We start from the raw sequence: 21,583 nt of genomic DNA, 5'->3' as shown, positions 1-21,583 counted from the left end.
CAGCTTAGAATTTTAAAAAAGTTAACATTTAATTAGAAAAGTAATGAAGTTTTTAAGATCTTAAACATGACATAGAAGCAGTAAAACTGAGATTCCAGTAATTAATTATTTTATAAAATGTGAACATGAAAGAAAAAAAGATGTGTGTGTGTGTGTGTTTGAGTGGGAGACCAATGATATCCAGTAGTTAATTATTTCAGAAAATGTCTAACTACAACCTATTGACAAGAAAAATGTGAAAGAAAAAATGTGTGTGTGGTATTTAATTATTTTTATTTTAGAAAATGCGAATATAAAAGAAAATGTGAATAAGAAAGAAAAAATTGTGTGTGTGTGTGTGTGTGTGTGTGTGTGTGTGTGTGTGTGTGTGTGTGTGTGTGTGTGTGTGTGTGTGTGTGTGTGTGTGTGTGTGTGTGTGTGTGTGTGTGTGTGTGTGTGTGTGTGTGTGTGTGTGTGTGTGTGTGTGTGTGTGTGTGTGTGTGTGTGTGTGTGTGTGTGTGTGTGTGTGTGTGTGTGTGTGTGTGTGTTTAATGGGAGCACCACTGATATCTAGTAGTTAATTATTTTAGAAAATGTCTACAGCTATCTACCGACAAATATTTTCCCATAGTTCCACAATTGAGCCAAAGACCCCATCACTCGAAGCAAAGTGATGGGGTCTTTGTCACTTATCTAATTCTTGTTATCAACATCTCAATCTTGTCAGAATTCCATACTCTAAGCATCACCCAGAATTCCATACTCAAACATTTACCCACAATTCCAGACTCGAACCAAAGACACAACGTAACGTCATTGACGGATGTGTCACCTAGGAAAATTCCAAGGATTCCATACTCTATCTTATCTCTAACCATCAGCCATAATTTCATATGTGAACAATTACCCAGAATTCCATACTCAAGCCAAAAGAATGACGTTTTCCTTATCTCTAACCATAACCCACAATTCCATACATAAACCATTACTCAGAATTCTATACATAAACCATTACCCAGAATTCCATATGCAAACCAAAACACCAACGTGATGTCACAGACAGGTGTGGCCCCAGGGAAATTCCAAACATTCCATACTCATGATGTGATGAATCCTTATCTTATCTTGATCTTGATATGATTCAAAATGACACCCATACTATTAATGAAAATCCACTTTATTCCTTCCATTGCGAGCCAGCTCAAACACTTTTACAACACAATCATTATCTTCTGGTCAGTAGTTTCTACATACAACGGTGCACAGATGCCAAAATTTCTTTTGTGTGCTTTTCACAGAAGAGACAAAGTTCGCTCGAGATGATATTTTCAGTTATTACAACATCCACCATTCAAAATTCACATACAGTTATTCAGTCCAGACATCAGTAGCAATTGTTCGTCAACGCGCATGTACAAGTATTTTTAAGACAGTTTAATAAAAAAAAGAAGACAAGTTTTGTACCATGATGTTTTTGCAAAACTTATTAGAAAGCACCAGGAGAAATATGTGGTTCATGCTTGAGTCGTGAGATCCTAGGATATCTTGATGTTTGATGTTTCCTAAAAGTAGTTTAGTAAAGGTGGATCAGTTACGAAGGGGGGAGGGGGGGGGAAGCTGAAAAGTTCTGATAAACACCTGGAACAAAAATTATATTAAAGTAACTTATATAATCATAAGAAAGAACATATCTTAGAACCCTTTAACCCCCATGTTTCATGAAATTGTAATCATTTGTTCTTTTCCTTCAGGATATATAAGAAGAGTTGCTTTAATATAATTTTTGTTCTAGGTATTTATCAGAACCTTTCAACCCCCCCTCGTATATGGCCTCCTTGCTGACGTGACTAAAACCTGTGGTTTTTGTTTTTATTAGTGGGCAATTTTGAAATTATTTTTGTACATTAACCCAGTGTTCACCACATTCTTGTAATCCTTCGAAACTTTCGAGCAGTAAAACGTTCAATTGTAAGACATCTCAACAGCAACGTGGTTGGCAACGAAGATCATTTTAAACATATACCGTGAGGTATGTTCATCGTGTAGTATTTCATTTGCAGTTACCAAGGGATTTATGCTTATGTTTTGATATTTTGCTGTCTCTCTGCATCGCAGGTTGTTGGCATCGGTGATAGAAATATCAGAAGAACAACTGTGAGGTACACCATGCATTTCTATTACATTAACTTCACTTTTTTGTTTTGAGAAAATGAACCAATGAACTTCCCAAGTTAAAAGGAAAGGTGAGCTTTTGAATATTCTAAACGAGTTCCATTTTTTCAGCAGTTTACCTGCATTTTCTATATGAGAATTCAGATAATAGGATATTTGGCAATAAATTAGAGTAATAATAAAATCGCCAGCCTGGTTGGCCGAGTGGTTAGCGTATCCGCTCTCCACCCAAGAGGCTGCCTGTTCGAATCTTGCCTATGCATCGAGGTTTGTCATTGTCATGCATTCATGCATTCATTCATCCAAGCATAGATACACTCTGCCAAAGTGAACTGGGTCACCATGGGTGAAGTACATCCGAACCTACCGCAATGGAGAGGCCTTCGCCGTGTAGTGGGTTGAAAATACAGGCTGATGAAATTGATCATTATCAATAATAAATTCGAGTTTTACTAATTTCTTCCAAATATAAATAGATATCATCGAACAAGAAAGCTTCGTAGGCTTATATAATAACTTACATTTTAAATATGATCCCCTACTCAAAAGATATTTTAAGGTAAAATTTCTCTTGAAATTAAACCAAATGTTTAGCACTTAATACAAGCATTTTAAACATGATAGAAACAACCTACTGATCATTAAAAAAAAACTAGATTTATTGGTTTCCGTATTTAATGTTTAAAATTTATACCCATAAGCACTTTCAAAAGTTTTTTCATTTATTTTCTTTTAAATTTCAGGGCGAAGAGGAAAGAACGGTTTCTCATCTTCATTATATAAGCTGGCCCACACATACCAGTCCGTTTCCTAGTGCTCTTTTAGATTTTCGAAGGAAGGTACGGCTACATATATCCAGGTATCCTAATAACGGACCACTGATTGTCCACTGTAGGTAGGTTTCAAGAATAATTTGCGTGGTGAATGACAGACACATACAACACAGTGAAAGGGTTAACTTTCTGAAGGGATACAAATACAACATTTGTCCTGGTTTTTCTGCCCAAGAAAAATGTTGTATTTGCTGAAAGTTAACCTCTCTCTATTTGCTTTCTTTTTCTACCTCAACTCTCTCTCTCTCTCTCTCTCTCTCTCTCTCTCTCTCTCTCTCTCTCTCTCTCTCTCTCTCTCTCTCTCTCTCTCTTCGTGTTGCGAGTGGTACAAGATAGATATTGTGGACTCCGTTTCTTTCATTGTCAGTCATGGCTCATCTTATCAAGAAAAAGTAAAGCAAGATTCATAGATGTTTGGAAGCATTAGGCTTTTCAGATTCCGCAGCCATAATAATATTAAAAATGATGGCACGATAAAAACAAATTATATATTAAAAAGAGTAAGGCATGTTGCAAAACATTTAGTAATGTTTCTTACAATATTAGAAGGACATTGCGCGTGTTTTCAATTTGCCCAATGTGAGTCATTGCTCATCTTATCAAGAAAAAATAAAGCAAGATTCACAGACGTTTGGAATGCTAAATATCGCACTCCTAGCCCAATCAAAACTTTTTTCTTGCTATGTCACAGCTGATATTACATCTACTAATTCTAATTCCATTCTTCAAATATACTATTGCTGATTTGCATTCTAACAATAACATATTAAAACCATAGTCATATAAAATCACTAATACAGGGTGTCCTAAAATTCACGCAAGAAGTAATTTTGATAGAAAACACAGGTTTTTAATTAAAAATTGTAATTTCTTATTGATTCATAAAGTATACAGTATAGGGTTATGCATGGAATAGCATATCGGGTAAATGGCCTCCATGGCTTTGCTGGCACATACGCACTCTTTTGTCGAAATTTTCCATGACAGTTTTGCATAAATGTGGCTGAATTTCGTTGACACAGCGCTCAATTTCCTCCTTCAAGGCGTGGGTGGTCATGGGCTTGTTGGCATAAACCTTAGACTTCAAAACACCCCAAAGAAAAAAGTCCAACGGCATTAAGTCACATGATCTGGGCGGCCAATTCTGATCACCAAAACGGGAAATTACACGACCAGGAAATGACTCATGCAGTAATTGAATTGTTTCTCGGGCTGTATGGCATGTGGCACCGTCTTGTTGAAACCACATGTCGTCCACATCCATATCTTGCAATTTAGGCACAAAAAACTGGATTATCATGTCGCGATAGCGAGCACCATTAACTGTTATTGCCTTACCAGCCACATTTTCGAAGAAGAATGGACCGATGATGCCTCCAGCCCAAAAACTGCACCAAACAGTGACACGTTGTGGATGCATTTGTTTCTCAACAATCACTCGTGGATTTTCTGAACCCCAAATGCGAAAATTTTGTCGATTAACGAAGCCATCAAGATGAAAATGAGCCTCATCGCTGAAGATGATTTTGTTCGAAAAATAAGCATCCACTTGTTGTTGTTCCATAATCCATTCAACGAACTTCTTCGCTGTGTGTGGTCAGTAGGCTTCAGTTCTTGAGTCAATTGAACTTTGTAAGCATAAAGATGCAAATCTTTCGTGAGAATACGCTGTAGAGAGCTTCTCGAAATGCCCAATTCAAGACCACTGTGCCGAATTGATTTTCCTGGACTCTCAACAACACTCTCACGAACTGCTTCGATGTTTTCTGTTGAACGACTTGTTGAAGGACGGCCAGAGTGTATAAGATCACTAATTGATCCAGTTTCCTTGAATTTTTTAATTAATCTTTTCACAGTTGATGAAGTTAAATCACTATTCTGACCATATTTTGTACGAAAATTGCAAACTGTAGCTGCCAAACCTTCATTATGTTTAAAATATTGCTGAACAATGAAAATGCGTTGTTCTTTCGTGTAGCGCTCCATTTTTAATAACCCTGAACTGTCAGCTGTCATGCTGTCTTTTTTTTTCTCGTTGGCAACACTTTACCGCACAAATGACACTAAATTTAAATCTTGCGTGAATTTTGGGACACCCTTTACAACAAATTGACAAAAATAAGCATCTCCAGAGTGCAAGTTCAAGTATTACTTAAAGCAATCATGTGGTCTTCAGTACTGTGGAAGATGACCTCCCCTAAAGGAAATTCTACTAGTAATATGAACGCGAAAAGTGATTTTGCTGGGAAAGAAAATGTGGCTATCAAAAATGATGAAACATTTTACCAATTTTTGGAAGGATTCGCATCAATACAGTTGTTTGCACCATTCCAAGTAATAATAATAATAATAATAATAATAATAATAATAATAATAATAATAAAGGCCTCGATAAAGGCCTTTATTATTATTATTATTATTATTATTATTATTATTATTATTATTATAAGAGACAGAGAGAGAAAAAGAGAATATTCAGACAGCATAATAAACGAAGTTGAAAGCGGAGAATTCTACGAAATATGAGAGAGGCCACTCCAATTCAACTGCTGTATTTACATTTTCTAATTATTAACTTAAATATAAACACAGCTAATGAAACAATCATCATGAAATGTTCTGATTTTCATCTGTTGATACTAAATGAACTCAATTCATACTTGATGTTAAGCACAAGTTATGTTAAATGTTCATGCTTTCAGATGAAGAACATTTCATTAACTGTATTACTAATGTATTTCTTTTTGCTAATCCCATTAATTGAAATATAGCTTTCTTCTTATAGTGATGGATGCGGCAGGACAGGGGCTTATTTATGCATCGATAATAATCTTGAGCTGTGCGAAGAAGACGGCACGTATGACGTATTCGGCTACACAGCAGCATTGAAACAGGCTCGAAAAGGCATGGTAGATACCGTGGTAAGTGTACCTTTAAAACTGTATAAATTTGGCTTGACAAATAGTAGACATACTTCTCATGATTTGTTTCTTTCTGATTCTTTATCAGAATCAGAAAGAAACTACTTCTCTTGTTACCACTAGCATCTCTTAATAAGAATATTTTTTCTAATGAGATCCCGATCTTGATATATGACTTGAAATTGTATGAAATTAACCTCGATCATCATGTGGAAGAGTCACGGACAGGCAATTGTCAATAAAATGGGGTGTTAATTCCTAAAACTGTTTGAAAATTATCCATAACTTATCTACACAATTGGAATCTCTGATTTGGGCTGACTTCACATCAGCAAAGCTAAGCAAATTCTAAAAGAGATGTAAGGAATTTATGTAACGTATTATGACCTTTTCCATGACTTGAGTCACTCGCCAATAGCGAGGTGCCTGCCTGGAAGGAACCTATTTTCATTCTGTATGATTTTTTATAATCAAACCTTGCCAAGGAAGAGATTCGTAGTTAATATCTTGTAGTCAATTTTTAACTAATCATGAGTTTTATATATTTTCACATTTCCCAGATCGAAATCCTTGTGATTAGTGTATGATGAAAAGGAAGGAAAACATATAAAATCACATTTCCTACAAGCACACTTTGACTGCATTACAAGTGAATGTCATTCAGTCAGTTCATTACCACTAGCATCAAGTGCAGATAGCACGATTTCCATGAATTTCCGTAAAATGTGTCCCGGCTGTAACTGAAAATGCACAGCTCGTGCTGGATTGGTTTTAAAGAAGATACTCTTCACGATGAAACAGAGGGTAAAACTCAAGACTTGACCGCAATTCTTCCAGCGTTTCATCAGTCTACGTCTATTGCTTTGACCTTTTGCTCCATGATTATTTTCCTGAGTACTCTTTCACATCGCGTGATGATTTTGTCATCATTAACATATGATGCCGTATGATTTTTATGTTATTGGCAAAGTGGTTAGCGTACCCGTTCTCCAACCAACAGGCTGCGGTTTCGAATATCCTATGGTGGGCATGGATGTTTGTAATTATCTTTAGGTGAGAGGTAAATATCATCGATCGATGTGAGTCCACCGCCGCGCTTATTGGAGGCCTGAAAATTGCTTGAAAATAGTTCCATGTTTGGTTGTTAGAGCAGAGTTTTCGGATTATACAAAGATTCTTATATTAAAAAAGGCTTTCACATAAAAAATCTGCCTGGCTTGATTAATGTTTTAATATCGAAGCCATGTAGTGAAATATAAAATTTAGATTAATGCAGGAAGTCCCAACTACAGAAATGTGTGACGTTTCCAGATATGGCAACGATATTGTCTGAGAAATAAACTAACGAGTTCAACTGAAGAACAGCTTCTTTCAACTAATTGTTATGAAATGAACTAGCCACAAAAATGAACGAAACTTTCCAATGGATCTGAATGCGCTATATTATCCATAGCTGTAGAATTGGTATTAAATATAGCGCATTCAGATATCTCGTCTGGCGGTTTACAGATTATTGAATTCAATGTTGATCATTCAATAATCTGTAAACCGCCAGACGAGATATTTTCAACACTGTATTTGCATGTCTCTTTATCATGCCAGTTATAAATTATATTTCGTTAGCAGGTTTTATATTCACACCGCTTAATATGTATCAACATGCTAAAAAAAAAAAAAAAACTGATGTTTACATACTTTTGAAATATGATCTGGGTTCTAGCTACGGTCAAACTTTGGGATTTTACCTTCCTCCCAACACTTTAGTAGCAGTTTGGATGCATAGCTATTTTAAGAAAGTGCTGGTTTGGACTGCCTGCATTTATTGAACAGTTCGCTTGGACTAATTAATTTGGTGTCAAACAACTAAAATTGAAAGTTTATTACCGGCGATAATGGATGATCAGCGTTACTCTTAACTGGAATTTCATGAGCAGGTGTATTTAGATGGCGTATATTGTTGACTTGAGTATATTTTAAGTAAAAAAAAGTAAAAGTTTTATTTAAACAAGTGTCATTAGTGAGATGCAGTAAGAGTTTTTCGTTTAAAAAAAAAAAATCAGCTGCTGCTGTTATGGTGAAAATTTTCAGTGGACACCTACTAATTGATCTTCTAGATGCACAGTATTAGTATACAAAATACGTTTTTCAACATATAAAAATCTCCCTGGCTTGATTAATGTTATGAGATGGAAGCCACAGTTGTAGCGAAATATAAAATTTCGATTTATTCATGCAGGCAGTCCAACCAGAGAGAGAGATTACGATATCAAGGTTGACTTGCCAATAACCTTAAAACGTGCACTTTTTGTACACCTGTGAAAAAAGCATTAAACAATATTAAAAACCAAAAAAAAAAAAAAACATAAACTTAAATTAAGAAGGGGGGAAGGGTCTCTAGGAGTTATTAGCATTAAGGCCTCATTCCCATTCTACTCAAAATCTTCGTTAAGTTTCCAAGCTGTAGTTTATCAGAAAATGTACCAAAACAGTTTAAAAAAAAAAAAAAACTCAGCTTACCGAAAGTGGCTTGTGTCAAGAACCCACTTTCATTCTCAGCCTATGATGAACATCTGCACACCTGCACTTACGCTTCTTCTCTCTCATCCCTTTATTACCACTGTTGCAGTACACAAAGATAAAGCTAACTTTCTGATATTATTCTATACTTCCAACTTCTAACCAAGATGACCAATATGAATAGAATAGGTGATCGAGGTAAATATTCTCAAGTACTGCATTCCTCCCGTGGTTTTTCGGCAAAAGAAAAAAAAAATTCAAAACGGTTAGTCATCAGCAAATCTAAATCTGACTTCATAAAGGACAGCAGCAGAAAACTTCCTGTCAAAATGGAAGCCGTTCCTTCTGGTTCCTTTCTAAGGCCATTGGATGGAACTTCTGCACAGTGCACTTCCGCCTCTCTTCTCTCACCCGTTTGGTAGCACTGTTGCAGTCAAAGATAAAGTTGATCTTCTGATATTATTCTTTACTTTCGCTTCCTAACCAAGATGAAAAGATGAATAAAATAGATGATCGGGATGATCGGGGTAAATTGCCTCATACAGTGCTCAGGAATACAATGCTCAGAGTCTGAGCGCTGCATTCCTCCTGTGGTTTCTTCGATCTCTTGTGAGATCAGTATGAAAAAAGTAGTAGCCATACCAAATATTGACTGATACATAAGTAATATTATCTTATTTAAATCTTTAATCCAAGGATAGGGAAAACAACTATGCAGTTCGGGCTTTAACTGCACACTGCATGATCTGACAGTTAATTAAGTGACTTTACGATTAAGAATATAAAAATCTTTATATATCATATATCTAGAAACCCGATAAGTCATTGCTGGAACAAGAATCTAGTTGTGACTGGGGAGGGGTTGGAATTCACTGCAGAGAATATCTAACTTTTAGCATATCTTCTGTAAATACCCTCACGTATTATGGATATATGAAGCTTCTTTAATTTAAGTTTATAAGATAAAATAAATTCTATAATGAAAATTACAAACCAGCCTGAGCCATTCTAGAAGAGCTCAAAACTAGGAATCAGGCTAAAGCCAAATAAGCCTATATATGAATAACAGGCAAAATGTTGACAAATAACATTTTTCTACCATTACGTGCCGACTCCCATTATAAAAATAGTTAATCCACTCTGTGTTACATACGAAATTCTAGTGGTCAATAAATTTGTACAGATGTTTTCTTCTTAAAAATAAGAAATATTTTCGTATTATTGGTCACTGAAATATTTATACATTGGTCTGATTTTCGTATTTCCCAGGAGCAGTACAAGTTTATATACGAGGCGCTAGAAGAAGCTCGTTACTGTGGCACCACCTGGTTTCCAGTAAGTGAACTAGCTCAACAAATGAAATATAAGTCTGCGAAGAATCCGATTACTAGGCAGAACGAATATCAGCGAGAATATCAGGTACTGTTCGTACATTCTTGTAATGCACAGTGTGAAAAAAAAAAAAAAAAAAAAAAAGATTAGAGTTATGTAAAGCTTAAAATAATGTGGTTATAATTGTAAGAGAAAAGTTCATCAAGTAATTTGACTTAGTTATCACTCAATGTATATTACTAGGTGATAAATTAATTTACGTGATATATACATTATGTAAATTAAATTTTAGCATTTTATTTGATTCAACAAATAGATTTGAGTTTTTGGCAGCAGTAGTGTACATGATAATGTGGCTCCAGTCACTAAAATATAAAAATCTAATCTCGAAAATTCATATATATATAATATTAAGTGACTGTCAGTCTGCTTTGATGCATCGGTTGCCTTTTTCTCATTATTAATAAGGTAATAAATCTCAGTCTTGAAAGATTTTTAAGTTTACAGATAATTCATTACTGCTAAATAGTTTTTATAATTTTCTTTTAGAAAATATGTAAGATGTCATCGAAGTTCTCCATTGGAGATCGAGCTGGCGGGCATCGAGTCGAAAATAGAGAGAAAAATAGGAATATGGCCACAGTACCACGTAAATATATAATTTATTATTTTAGTAAAAATAATTAGAGTTTTGTTATTTAGTTTTTATGTTTTACAATTTATTTATATAAAATAATAAAGCATCGTTTATTTTTATTTATTTTTTATTTCTGCATAGTGGATTCGACATCAGTTGCTAGCTAAATATCCTAAACAGATGAAGTCAGACATCAACAGCTAATTGACATATATTCAGTGTTTAATCTAGTACTGTATCTGAATTATTCAAAGAAAAAAATTGCAAAATACACTAAACATTTGATACATAAACTCGTTTAAGCAACACATTTTATTTTCATTCCTCGCACTCGATTCGTGGATAGGTGCATGTGTTTGTTGTTGCTCATTGCTTCGGAATTAGTTAGCTCATATTTGTGAACGTCTACTTTTTTTCTTTTTTTTTTTTTTTTTGGACTGGCCAGTTATGTCCCTTTATTTGGTAAATGCTAGTTATCGGATATACTGGGATCGAAATACTGTGCCGTATCATAGATCCAACGAAACCTGATGGTAGGTTGGGAAGAAGTGTAGTTTCTGCATGCTACTTTCTCTGCATACATCGGAAACATTTCGATGAACACCAGAGCTTTGATACAAGCTCTAATCATCGTTAGGCTTGTATCAAAGAAGGATTTATTTATTTGGTGAAAATAGTGTACAGAGTAAAGCCACTATCGTTTTTTTCATTGCTCGGTATTCAAAGTCAAGTAATATGACTTGCCAAGTATTACACAAATGATTCTTTATAATGTTCTCCTCTACTGATTGAAAATTCCCACAAACCGCGAACATTGAGGAATAGGAAAGCCAATTATGATCAGGAAAAATACTACCATGTAGACTACTTTTTAGAACAGTTTATTTCACAATAGTTTCGACTATTCAGGTCTCAAAGCAACATCCTTCTCATCACAGTGATGATAATTTAGCAGAATAAACATTTAGGTGCATTCCCCTCTCCCATAAGATTACTGCTCTCTCTTACGCTGATGAGACAATGGTGGACTACAACAGCGTTAACAGTTCTAAATAAACAGCTGCTTTCGTTTATTTTGGACAGCACGGAGGATTATACAGACCTTTCTGTAATCGAGCTGGTAAAAGGTGAGAACATACGCAATATTGTTTTCATGAGTACGTCTTCATAGGAATACGTTGAAAGAGAGTATGGCCTAGTTTAAATAATAAACAGAAAATAAAGCTATAAAGAAAGAATTCATTATTGTTTATGAATTAATGGTGAGCAATTAAAGTTGAAAAGCAATTTGCGAGTGTGCTATAAAAATTCCATTATATTCACAAAATGATACTACTCCTACTGATGCTATAAATCTTCAGCATTTACAAGACTAATATTAAAAGAAAAAGAAATGCTATCTGTTAAAAATTTGCAACTTACAAAACGTTTTCTGTACGAACAACACAATTCTTAATTCGACTCAGCAAGAATAAAGTTTCATCTTGGAGAACAGGCAGTAATTAAGTTCCTAGCAACAGTTTATTTTAAGACGCGATTTGTTTTGTTTTGTTTGTTCTGCATGATGCATCATGGAGACCACATGGTTCTAAACAAAAAGAGATTAAAATAAACAGTATCACCCAATAAGTTACACAAGTCGTCGGACTCATATCATCAAGGGGTACAAGACTTGTATTAAAAAATCCTAGAAAAAAATAATTATTCATAACAGATGGTATCGCATCTTCAACAAACTAGTATAAATAAACAGACTGACACAAACAGTTGAATTAACTAATCTGTAAGCGTTCGAATAATGCTAGTTGTTGCTGGCTATTCTGAGTGATGTTCCATTTTTATTATAATATTCAAACTGTTCATCTTGCCTTTCTTGATTATTACTAACTCTTCTATTTATTTCTTCTCTAAGATGCCCAAACTGTGAGTTATCCGATATTCCTTGTCTGGATGAAATATTATCTTTTGGCTGTTTTTAACCAAAATTCTTTCAAATCCATGTACCCTTTTCGTACTACTATCACCACAGATCATTCTTTTCTTTTTATTTGTTTTTTTTTAATTCATTTTTGTTCTCTAAATATTGGGAGAAGATATAACTTAACTAGCGTTAAATTCATCTTCTCAAAATATTTTAAAGTTCATAACTCCGACCGGACTTTCCAAGCATATTGCAACATCTATCATTAACGATTTCATATAAATTGATCGCATTCCTATATTTAGAGGTAACCTTATTGATTTTCTTAAATCTATCGTCTCTTCCTTATTAATAATTTCAAGTATATACATCAAATGCTGGTTTTCTTAGAGTCAGGTTCACAGTGCATTTTAACATAAATTTCTTGTCCTATAGAACAGTGCTTCCCAAACTTCTGGATGTCAGGGCCCCCTTTGCAAAAATTAAAATATTTCACGGCCCCCCTCGAAACAAAATCGTAATAGAGAGATATATTATTATAATATTCATTGTATTTATATTAAATACAAAACATACACAGCGAATATTGCAAAAATCAAATGCATATATTACATTTTTTGCCTCTTACCGTTTGGTTCTGAAGACGATGCGGGCTGTTCTGGTAAAATATGAAATATTGTCCTTTTTTTTTTTTTGAGTCTGTTTCTGCTTCTTCTGGTTGTTCGCGGGAATTTGTTTTTATTTTTTATCAGCCACTTATCCATCTCAGGGTTAAACGTAGAATAGATCAAATAATATCACCACTTACCGATACTGGCACACCACAGACTGATAACATGAAATTAGTGAATATTACCTGAATAAGGGAATCCCCGGACCAGGAACATTTTTCTCTTTTGTGACTTTTCTCCCTTTGTATATATATATATACAGGGTGTTCGGGATAAATTTGACATATTTATAATTAATTATATTTTTCCGTAAGTTACATGTATTAACACACACTTCTCTTCATTTAAAAGTTTGGACCCTTCTTCATTCATATACAAGATGTCAGAAAGGATGGATAGCTGGAACCCACCTGAATCATGGAAGAGAATAACTTGTATCATGATGATTCGTGCCCGCCATCAAAATAAGGATATTACGACTGCTGCCCAATGCTCCCTGAATACAGTAAAAACAATCAGGCATGAACTAGAGACATGCAATGGTGACTACGAGGATGTAGCAAGAAGAAAGATCCCTAGCAGACGATCTGATTGCGTTCGTACAGCAGAATTCCTCGCAAATCTGCAGGAACAGGTGTTGAAGAACCCTGGCATTGGAATTCGGGCTTTGTTCGTGGAGTTGCTAACTGTAGTCAAGCCCTGGATAACAAGGGTAGCCAATGGTAGGCCGTATGTATGGCAGCAGGATTCGGCCCCTTGCCACACCTCTGGGAAAAGTCAAAAATGGTTGTCTGAAAATTTCTACGACTTCACCAGTCCAAATGTTTGGCCTCCAAACTCCCCAGACCTTAACCCCATGGATTATTTTGTATGGGGCGCAGTTGAAAAAGACACCAATCGCACTTCCAGTAATACAAAAGCCCAGTTAATGGATAAAATTAAAACAGTTTTTGCGGCCCTTCCCAGGGAGACTGTAGCATCAGCTTGTTCGAGGTTCCGAAGCAGAATTGAAGCTGTGATCGATGCTAATGGTGGTTATTTTGAGTAAATCTTGTTGATAGTATTGTAATTAACTCTGCCTGTAATGTTTTTTTGTCAATTCATTAAATTTAATAGATACAAAGAAGATTTTCTTTTTCCTTACGAAACTGTCAAATTTATCCCGAACACCCTGTATATATAAGGAAAATCGTAGAATCAAGGGGGAAATCCTACTGAACCCGGTCCACTTAAATAATAATTTAAGTTATAACATCCCAGATAGCCATGCTGCAGTTATTCAATATTGGCGTTCACGTGAACTTGCACGCACAATTGCAACAAACAATGGCACGCCAGTTGGAACAACTTGAAAAATACAACGCTTTTATGTATCGATTATGTGAGGCAATTTGTACCTGTAATTTCCAGTTTGTTTAAATAATTCAATGTTTATTAGTATTCCTTTCCTTTATAAATACCTGAAGAAGGCTGCTATATGCCGAAATTAGTAGTATTTATCATTAAAATCTTTATATGTTATCTCGGTCTTGGAGTCATTAAATCTATTTTTTTTCAAATGTATAACAACCGAGTAAAAGCTGATCGCCACATATATATATATATATATACTGTATATTACTTGGTTTTAACACTTTTACGAATTTTAACACGTTCGGTTGAATTTTATTGCTGCCTTGGGAAATCGAACTCACACACATCTAATTAATAACAGTAGCTTTTAGTTAGATATGTTTGCCCATGCAACATATGGTTTTGTTTCAGTCTATACAGCCTAGGTTCTGTATGAGGTGACATGTGATTCATTAATTAGTGTGTTTTTATCCCAGTTGTCTCTAATTGCACTATTTGTTGAGAAATATATTACACAGACTCCTCATACCTTATTCACTGGCATAATAAAAGTACTTATTTTTATTGCCTCTGCAGTATAGTGGCTGTTAGGGAGGGTGTTGTTTACCACTGCAAGCGAGTTATTATCTCCCCACATGAACTTGTTTAAGCTTTTTTTCATGTGTGAAGTATATGCGAAACTTTTATTGGTAACAGAAAACTAGCTCGGATGACAGTGATAATATAAAACGAGTTTTGATATGTATATAAAGTCAATATCAACAGTCCCTGATTAGGAACGTGTGATGAAAGGGACAGGAAGATTTGGAGCTTCCCTGGAGAGCATTCGAAGTAAATACAATTAACCACTGCTTTGAAATGAAACATATGAATAAGCAATATTTACTAATATTCATTAAGCGCCGAAATACGAAGGAAGCAAAGCTTGTGAACCAATACCAATGTGAATTTTTGCATTAAAATATAAAAAATAACAAAAAAGAAATAACAAATAATAAAAGTTAAATACGTTTCTTTTAAAATAAAAAAATCTACTTAGTCTTAAAACATTTTAAATTTGTTTTCATTATTTCACGGCCCCCCTCAACAAAACCTACGGCCCCCAAGGGGGCCGCGGCCCACAGTTTGGGAAGCGCTGCTGTAGAAGAACACATGCACACAAATTAGTGAAATGCGTGATGTTTAGCATTATAAGAATGCCAGACGGGTCTGTCTTCGTAATTTCTTTCTTTATCCCTTTGGATTGATTACTATTTACAATTTAATGCTCCAAATGTTTGTTTCGACTGCTGAATTACTGAAATGATTCTTACTGTGACAGAAATTTCTATTCCCCATTCCACATTAAATTTTTGTTCTTTATTTATTATCCATAGTTTTTTCTACATTACTGTTCCGAGATGAAAATAAGTACACTGCTTGCAAAAAACCAACAGACATCCCCATAGGCAAAGTTCGTGTACCATGTAACGAGTCACGTGTTTGTAAGTGGTAAAAATTGGAGGAATATGATGCTCCCAAGTCCGTACAACTGTGTACCGGTAAAGTGGCTGCGATGAGGGAACTGACGCAGTTTGAAAGAGGCGTTGTGATAGGATGCCATACTGTTCAGCAACTTGTTCACATACTGAGCAATCCCAGGTCAACAATCAGTGATGCCATACCGAGATGGAAGCGTCGGAAGTCAACTGCAAGTGCTCCCGCAGTGGACGACCCACCACGCTCACCAAACGTGATCCTAGGGTGCTACGAAGGATAGCATGTAAAAACAACAGTTCGTCGGCTGACATGTTGAATACGGAGTTTCATGAATCGACTGGAACACGAATCTGCAAAAAAAACATTCAAAACTGAGGCTCACGACACAGGTTTCCATGGCATGACCGCAATATGAAAGCCCCACATTATCCGTACCAACATGTAGTGGTGCAAGTACAGTGGGAGGAGGACGTGGAAGCTTGGAAAGATGGATTATGGAGCAGTGAAATACACTACATCCCCTATCGAGCAGATGGGTGTGTGGGGGTGTGGCGGATGCCTGGTGAATGTCTCTTACTGGAATGCGTAATCCCAAATGTGAAATTTGGAGGTGGCGGTGTGATGGTATGGTCCTGTTTTTCCTGTTTTAGCTTCTGACCTCTGTTTGTGGTACCACTAAGCGAACTCGAGAGGTATCTGAACATTCTGAACAACACAATGCTTCTTATTTTGTGGCGTTTCTACGAAACTGACCATTTTCTCTTCAACAAGACAATGCACAATATCATGAGGCTGCTACTGTAACTATGGGCATGAAGCGTCGGGTGAGATCAAGGGGACGTCAGTCACAACAGTCCAGAACCTCGTTACATGCCTACAGTAAGAATGGTCCAAAATTTCCATTGATCACTGTCGTATGCTTGTGGAAGGTATGTCTATAGGATCGATGCCGTCATCACAGCGAAAGGCGTCTACATCTTATTAAGGTGAGCGCCATGGCTGTTTGTTCCTCACACTATAGTGTCCGTTGATTTCTTTCAAAGCAGTGTAAGTTGTAACTGGCTACTACACTTCATTCCAAACGTCGTGAAATTTTGACATAATAGCATATTTTGGTTTCAGAAAATAAGTCTTTATCATTAATGTGTACTGCAAGACAGAACATACTGAATCTTCTTCTAACAGAACACTTCTTAATACCGGATGACTTCATAATTTCAATTTCCTTCACTGGCTTCTATTATAGTTCCCTCAATTTAGTGAATATCTCGGTTCTTAGTTCCAGGAAGGTATCAAACAAGGAACTGGAGCAAAGAATTGCCCATCCAGTGTATCACAAGATAGGATGATGTGTCTGAGATATTAGATTGCGTCATTGAGATAAAAGCGCAATAAATTGGAGGACTGAATTTCTACAATTCAGAAAATTTTGCCTGACTGAATTAATAATAATATTCGAATTGTGATTATTTTAGTATTCCGTAAGAAGGAAACGAACACCACTAATATTGAGGAGAATATTGAACCAGAAAGGAAAAAATAAATCTATGAATCTTTTCGAACATGTCTGGCGTAAATAGTAAATAAATATGTGATATTGTCTAAAGAATATAATAAGAGATCTAGAACAGCGCTTCCCAAACTGTGGGCAGCGGCCCCCTTGGGGGAAGTAGGTTTCGTTGAGGGGGCCGTGAAATAATAAAAATAAATTTAAAATGTTTTAAGACTAAGTAGATTTTTTTTATCTTAAAAGAAACGTATTTAATATTTATTATTTCTTGTTTGTTATTTTTTATATTTTAATGGGAAAAAAATCACACATTGGTGTGAGTTCACAAATTTTGCTTCCTGCGTATTTCGGCGCTTAATGAATATTAGTAAATATATGCTTATTCTTATAAGTTTCATTTCAAAGCAGAAATCTAAGAATTGCAGTTTCAAATATTTCACCTGATATTGGTGTAGCAGTATTGAAACACATCCACACATTAAATTGTTATTAAACTTCTTTTATTTTTTTATTTTTTAATTCTTTCTTTATTACTAATCGTTTTATGTTTCATGTGCTTGTACTGCAAATGCACAATAACAATATATCTATCTATATAAAAAGATGAGATAATGTGGCATGTCAAATGTGTATGTAAGATGCTAAAAATGTAATATTTGCATTTGATTTTTGCCATATTCGCTGTGTATGTTTTGTATTGAATATAAATACAATAAATACTATAATAATATATGTCTGTATTACGATTTTTTTCGAGGGGGACCGTGAAATATTTTAATTTTTCCAAAGGGGGCCTTTACATCCAGAAGTTTGGGAAGCACTGATCTAGAAGACACTGAATGCGAATAGCAACGAAGATTCTAAACAAGTTAACGTCAATAAGTTTGGTACTTACCGATGATTTGATTTGCTTTTTTTTTACAAGTTTCAAATTTAAAATAATAATAATAATAATAAATCTGATTTTGGTAGGTGCTAATTTATGAAAATGCCTTGAATAGTAGAAAATACAAGATACATTCATTTTGTTCTGCATTCTTCCTGATAATATGGGTTTAGTATCTGAAAAAGGGATAAATGCAGCAAAGGAAAATGGCAAAAGAAAGACTAATGATTGCGTTGTGTGCTAATATTTGGGGGAAATTTCATACCGTACACGATTTTTTAACAGGGAAGTGCCCTAAGCCTCATTACTTCAAACCATCAATGTAAGAAAATTGAGCGTGACCTGCAAAGCGAACAAGAGGGCATTGATGATACGCAAAGTTATGTCTGATCGCCTCCGCGAACTTCCTGTTAGAATGACACAAGAATAACGCATAACAGTACTGACTTGATGGGTGAAGCATAAATGCTTTTCATATTCCCCTCCATCTGAAAAGGAAAGTTCTTTGGGTGGAGAATTATTGAGCTTTAAGCTCGCCCTGAAAGGGCAGTGAGGTTAACTCTGTTCAGCTGAGCATAGAATTGACTTAGGTCTCTTGTATTTGCAGAAATCTGCTTCATTATAGTCTGAAGCTTGCTTGATCAGTGGGTTCGGATGATTAATTGTCTTATTGAAGAACTTTTCAGCTAGGTCATGAAGAAGAGTTGTGATGTAGGGAATGCTGACGTCTCTGTGAATTTGGGAGTTTCTGATAAGCCATGGAGCATCTAAACTCATTCTCAGACATTTGTTTTGTATTCCCTGCAGCTTCCGAATATTTGTCTTCGAAGTGTGACTCCACGCAGGAGATGCATAAGTTATGACTGGGCGTATTACCATCTTGTATATGAGTAGTTTGTTCTGAGTATCTAATTTACTTTTTCTGTTGATCATGGGGTAGAGCTGCGCTATTGCTTTAGACGTCTTTGAACTTATGTGTTCTATATGGTTGGTGAATTGTAGTTTTTTATCCAGAATTACTCCAAGATATTTGACTGTATTCTGCCATGGGACTTTAACACCTAGTAAATGTATATCTTCCTTGATTTGAGGCTTTTTTCTAGTGAACAGTATGGCTGAGCTATTCTGTTTATTGGTTTGAATTCTCCAGTCCATAAACCATCTTTCCAGCGTGTGAATGCTGCTTTGGAGTCTCTTAATAGCCAGTTTTGGGCTGAGAGATCTTGCTAATAATGCAGTGTCAACAGCATATAATGCAGTAATTGTTGAGCTTGGGTTTTGAGGGATATCAGCAATATAGATAGAAAACAGCAAGGTGGCCAAGAGTGAGCCCTGCGGTACTCCCGCCAGAACCTTGCGTCTGGTTGATACAGTTTCATTTATTTTGACTTGCATGTATCCGTCTCTGAGGTAAGAGTGAATTATTTTAACTAGATTAATAGGTATATTGAATGCGATGAGTTTGTAGAGAAGACCTTGATGCCACACCTTATCAAAAGCCTTTGCAGTATCTAAAAAGACTGCAGCTGTATGAAGATTCCGATTGAAGCCTTCAGAAATGTATTCGATCAGCCTGTAGATCTGCTGAACGCTAGAATAGTTTTTTCTGAATCCAAATTGCTCAGTTGGGATTATATGTAGTTGGTCCGTTTGTGATTGAAGTCTAGTAAGGACTACTTTTTCTGCAATCTTTTCAAGGTTAGAGAGAAGACTGATAGGTCTGTAGTTTTCAGGGAGTTGAGCGTTTTTTCCCATCTTTTTGATTGGTGTGACATCTGCTATTTTCCATGTTAAAGGGAAATACTGGAATCTGAGGATGGCATTAATTACGTTGACTAGATGTACAATGGCTTTTCTGGGGAGAAGTTTAATTATTCTGTTTGTAATTCCATCTGGGCCTGGAGCTTTATTGTTGTTCAGGTGGGTTATAATGTTTAAAACTTCTGTTGGAGAAGTGGGTGTGAGAGATTCTAGATCATCTTTTTGTTCTGTTATGGCCTGCCTAACTCGGCGGTGAATCTTGTAGATAAGATTGATGTTCAAATTTTCATGAGGGGTTGCATTGACTTTCCAAGCTGTCGGCTAGAGCCTCTGCTTTTTCCCCATCATCGTGAGCTATTCCTTTAAATAAATTAAACTGTCTGTTTAATTTGTTTAAATTTGCTTTATCTTGAGGGGTCTTGTGTTATGATACCGCTTTCTGGCTTTGTTTTTCAGTCTAATTAAATCCATAATTTCCTCGGGGATCCGTCCACTAGGGTGAAAAACTGTGGTTTGGGTAACTGCCTTTATTGCATTTTTGATTTGATTGGTAAAGTTGTTTGCAGCCATTTCTATCTCCTCTTTAGTGTGAATAGTAGGGACTGGGCCAATGTGATCAGGTAAGATTCTAGTGAGTTTGTCCCAAGATATGAAAGAGTGGGGAGGGGAGAATTGTTCTTGTGTACCAAGTTTAAGCAGAATAGGGTTGTGATCTGATGAAATTTCATTTATTGCTTCCAGCTGGTATTGGTATCTGATGTTTTTGAGGACAACTATGTCAAGTACTTCTGAACTTCCAGTTGAGCTATGATGGGTGGGCTCTGTGGGTCCGGTTACAACAATAGAATTTTGCGTTGCGTAATGGTTTAGAATTCGACCTTTGTCATTGATTGTGGAGCTATGCCAGGCTGTATGTTTGGCATTAAAGTCACCAGCCATGATGATGGAGTCGGAGAAGCCGAGAATGGGATCCAAATCGGATACCAGCAATGGAATGCTGGGTGGATTATATACAGCGTAGATTTAGATATTGCCAGCTTTGTTGGTATTAACGTCAATGCCTGTTATCTCTAGGTTCTTGGTTTGGGGATTGGTCACAACATTGTGGCTTAGATAGTTTTTAATGTATATAGCTGTTCCTCCTCCCCTCCACTTTCGGTTAGTCTATCTGTTTTATACATAGTATAGTTCCGTAATTTGGGATTATTAGCTGGCCTGAGATGTGTTTCGTTTACCCGTATTATGTCAGGATTATGCCGGTGAGAGAACTTGTAGTTCTAGGGTTTTATTGCTGAGTCCGTTGGCATTCCATGCCGTGATCATGAGAGAGTTGGGATGGAATTTTCTTCTATTCATTGTTGAGGGTTGTCAGAATTGAGTGGGTACCTTGTAGGAATCTTTTCGTGGAGGACGGTGAAGGATTCGTCATACTGAATTCTTGTAACATGGTAGCTAGTGAGGCAGTTAGTACTAAAGTTAGATTTGAGCCTATATGGTCATGAGATGGTGTAGCCTTTGTTTGTGCTGCCTCTGCATACGTTTTAGGCATTTGTTTCCTTTCTTGAGTTGTTGGGCTACTGATAGTTTGGGCTGGGGGTGTGATTAGCACGG

At 35.9% G+C, this 21,583-nt stretch overlaps 1 protein-coding gene and 1 long non-coding RNA gene across 2 annotated transcripts in view; one reads left to right on the top strand and one right to left on the bottom strand.

The window, feature by feature from the left end:
- LOC150108669 (uncharacterized) overlaps positions 1–21,583 on the bottom strand; it is a 114,957-nt gene that overhangs the window by 18,836 nt on the left and 74,538 nt on the right. The window lies entirely within an intron of this gene.
- The window catches only part of LOC150108671 (receptor-type tyrosine-protein phosphatase kappa-like), a 381,085-nt gene that overhangs the window by 334,727 nt on the left and 24,775 nt on the right, over positions 1–21,583 (top strand). The window contains exons 7-10 of the mRNA XM_090390918.1: positions 2,895–3,046; positions 5,770–5,905; positions 9,692–9,841; positions 10,304–10,403. Of these exons, the coding sequence (XP_090247044.1) occupies positions 2,895–3,046; positions 5,770–5,905; positions 9,692–9,841; positions 10,304–10,403 (538 nt within the window). The remainder of the gene's footprint in view (positions 1–2,894; positions 3,047–5,769; positions 5,906–9,691; positions 9,842–10,303; positions 10,404–21,583) is intronic.

The sequence above is a fragment of the Typopeltis vanoorti genome, chromosome 3, assembly GCF_054136105.1.
Source record: "Typopeltis vanoorti isolate ZY-2024b chromosome 3, IOZ_Tvanoo_1.0, whole genome shotgun sequence".
NCBI lineage: Eukaryota > Metazoa > Arthropoda > Arachnida > Uropygi > Thelyphonidae > Typopeltis > Typopeltis vanoorti.
This window is presented reverse-complemented; position numbering and strand designations above follow the sequence as displayed.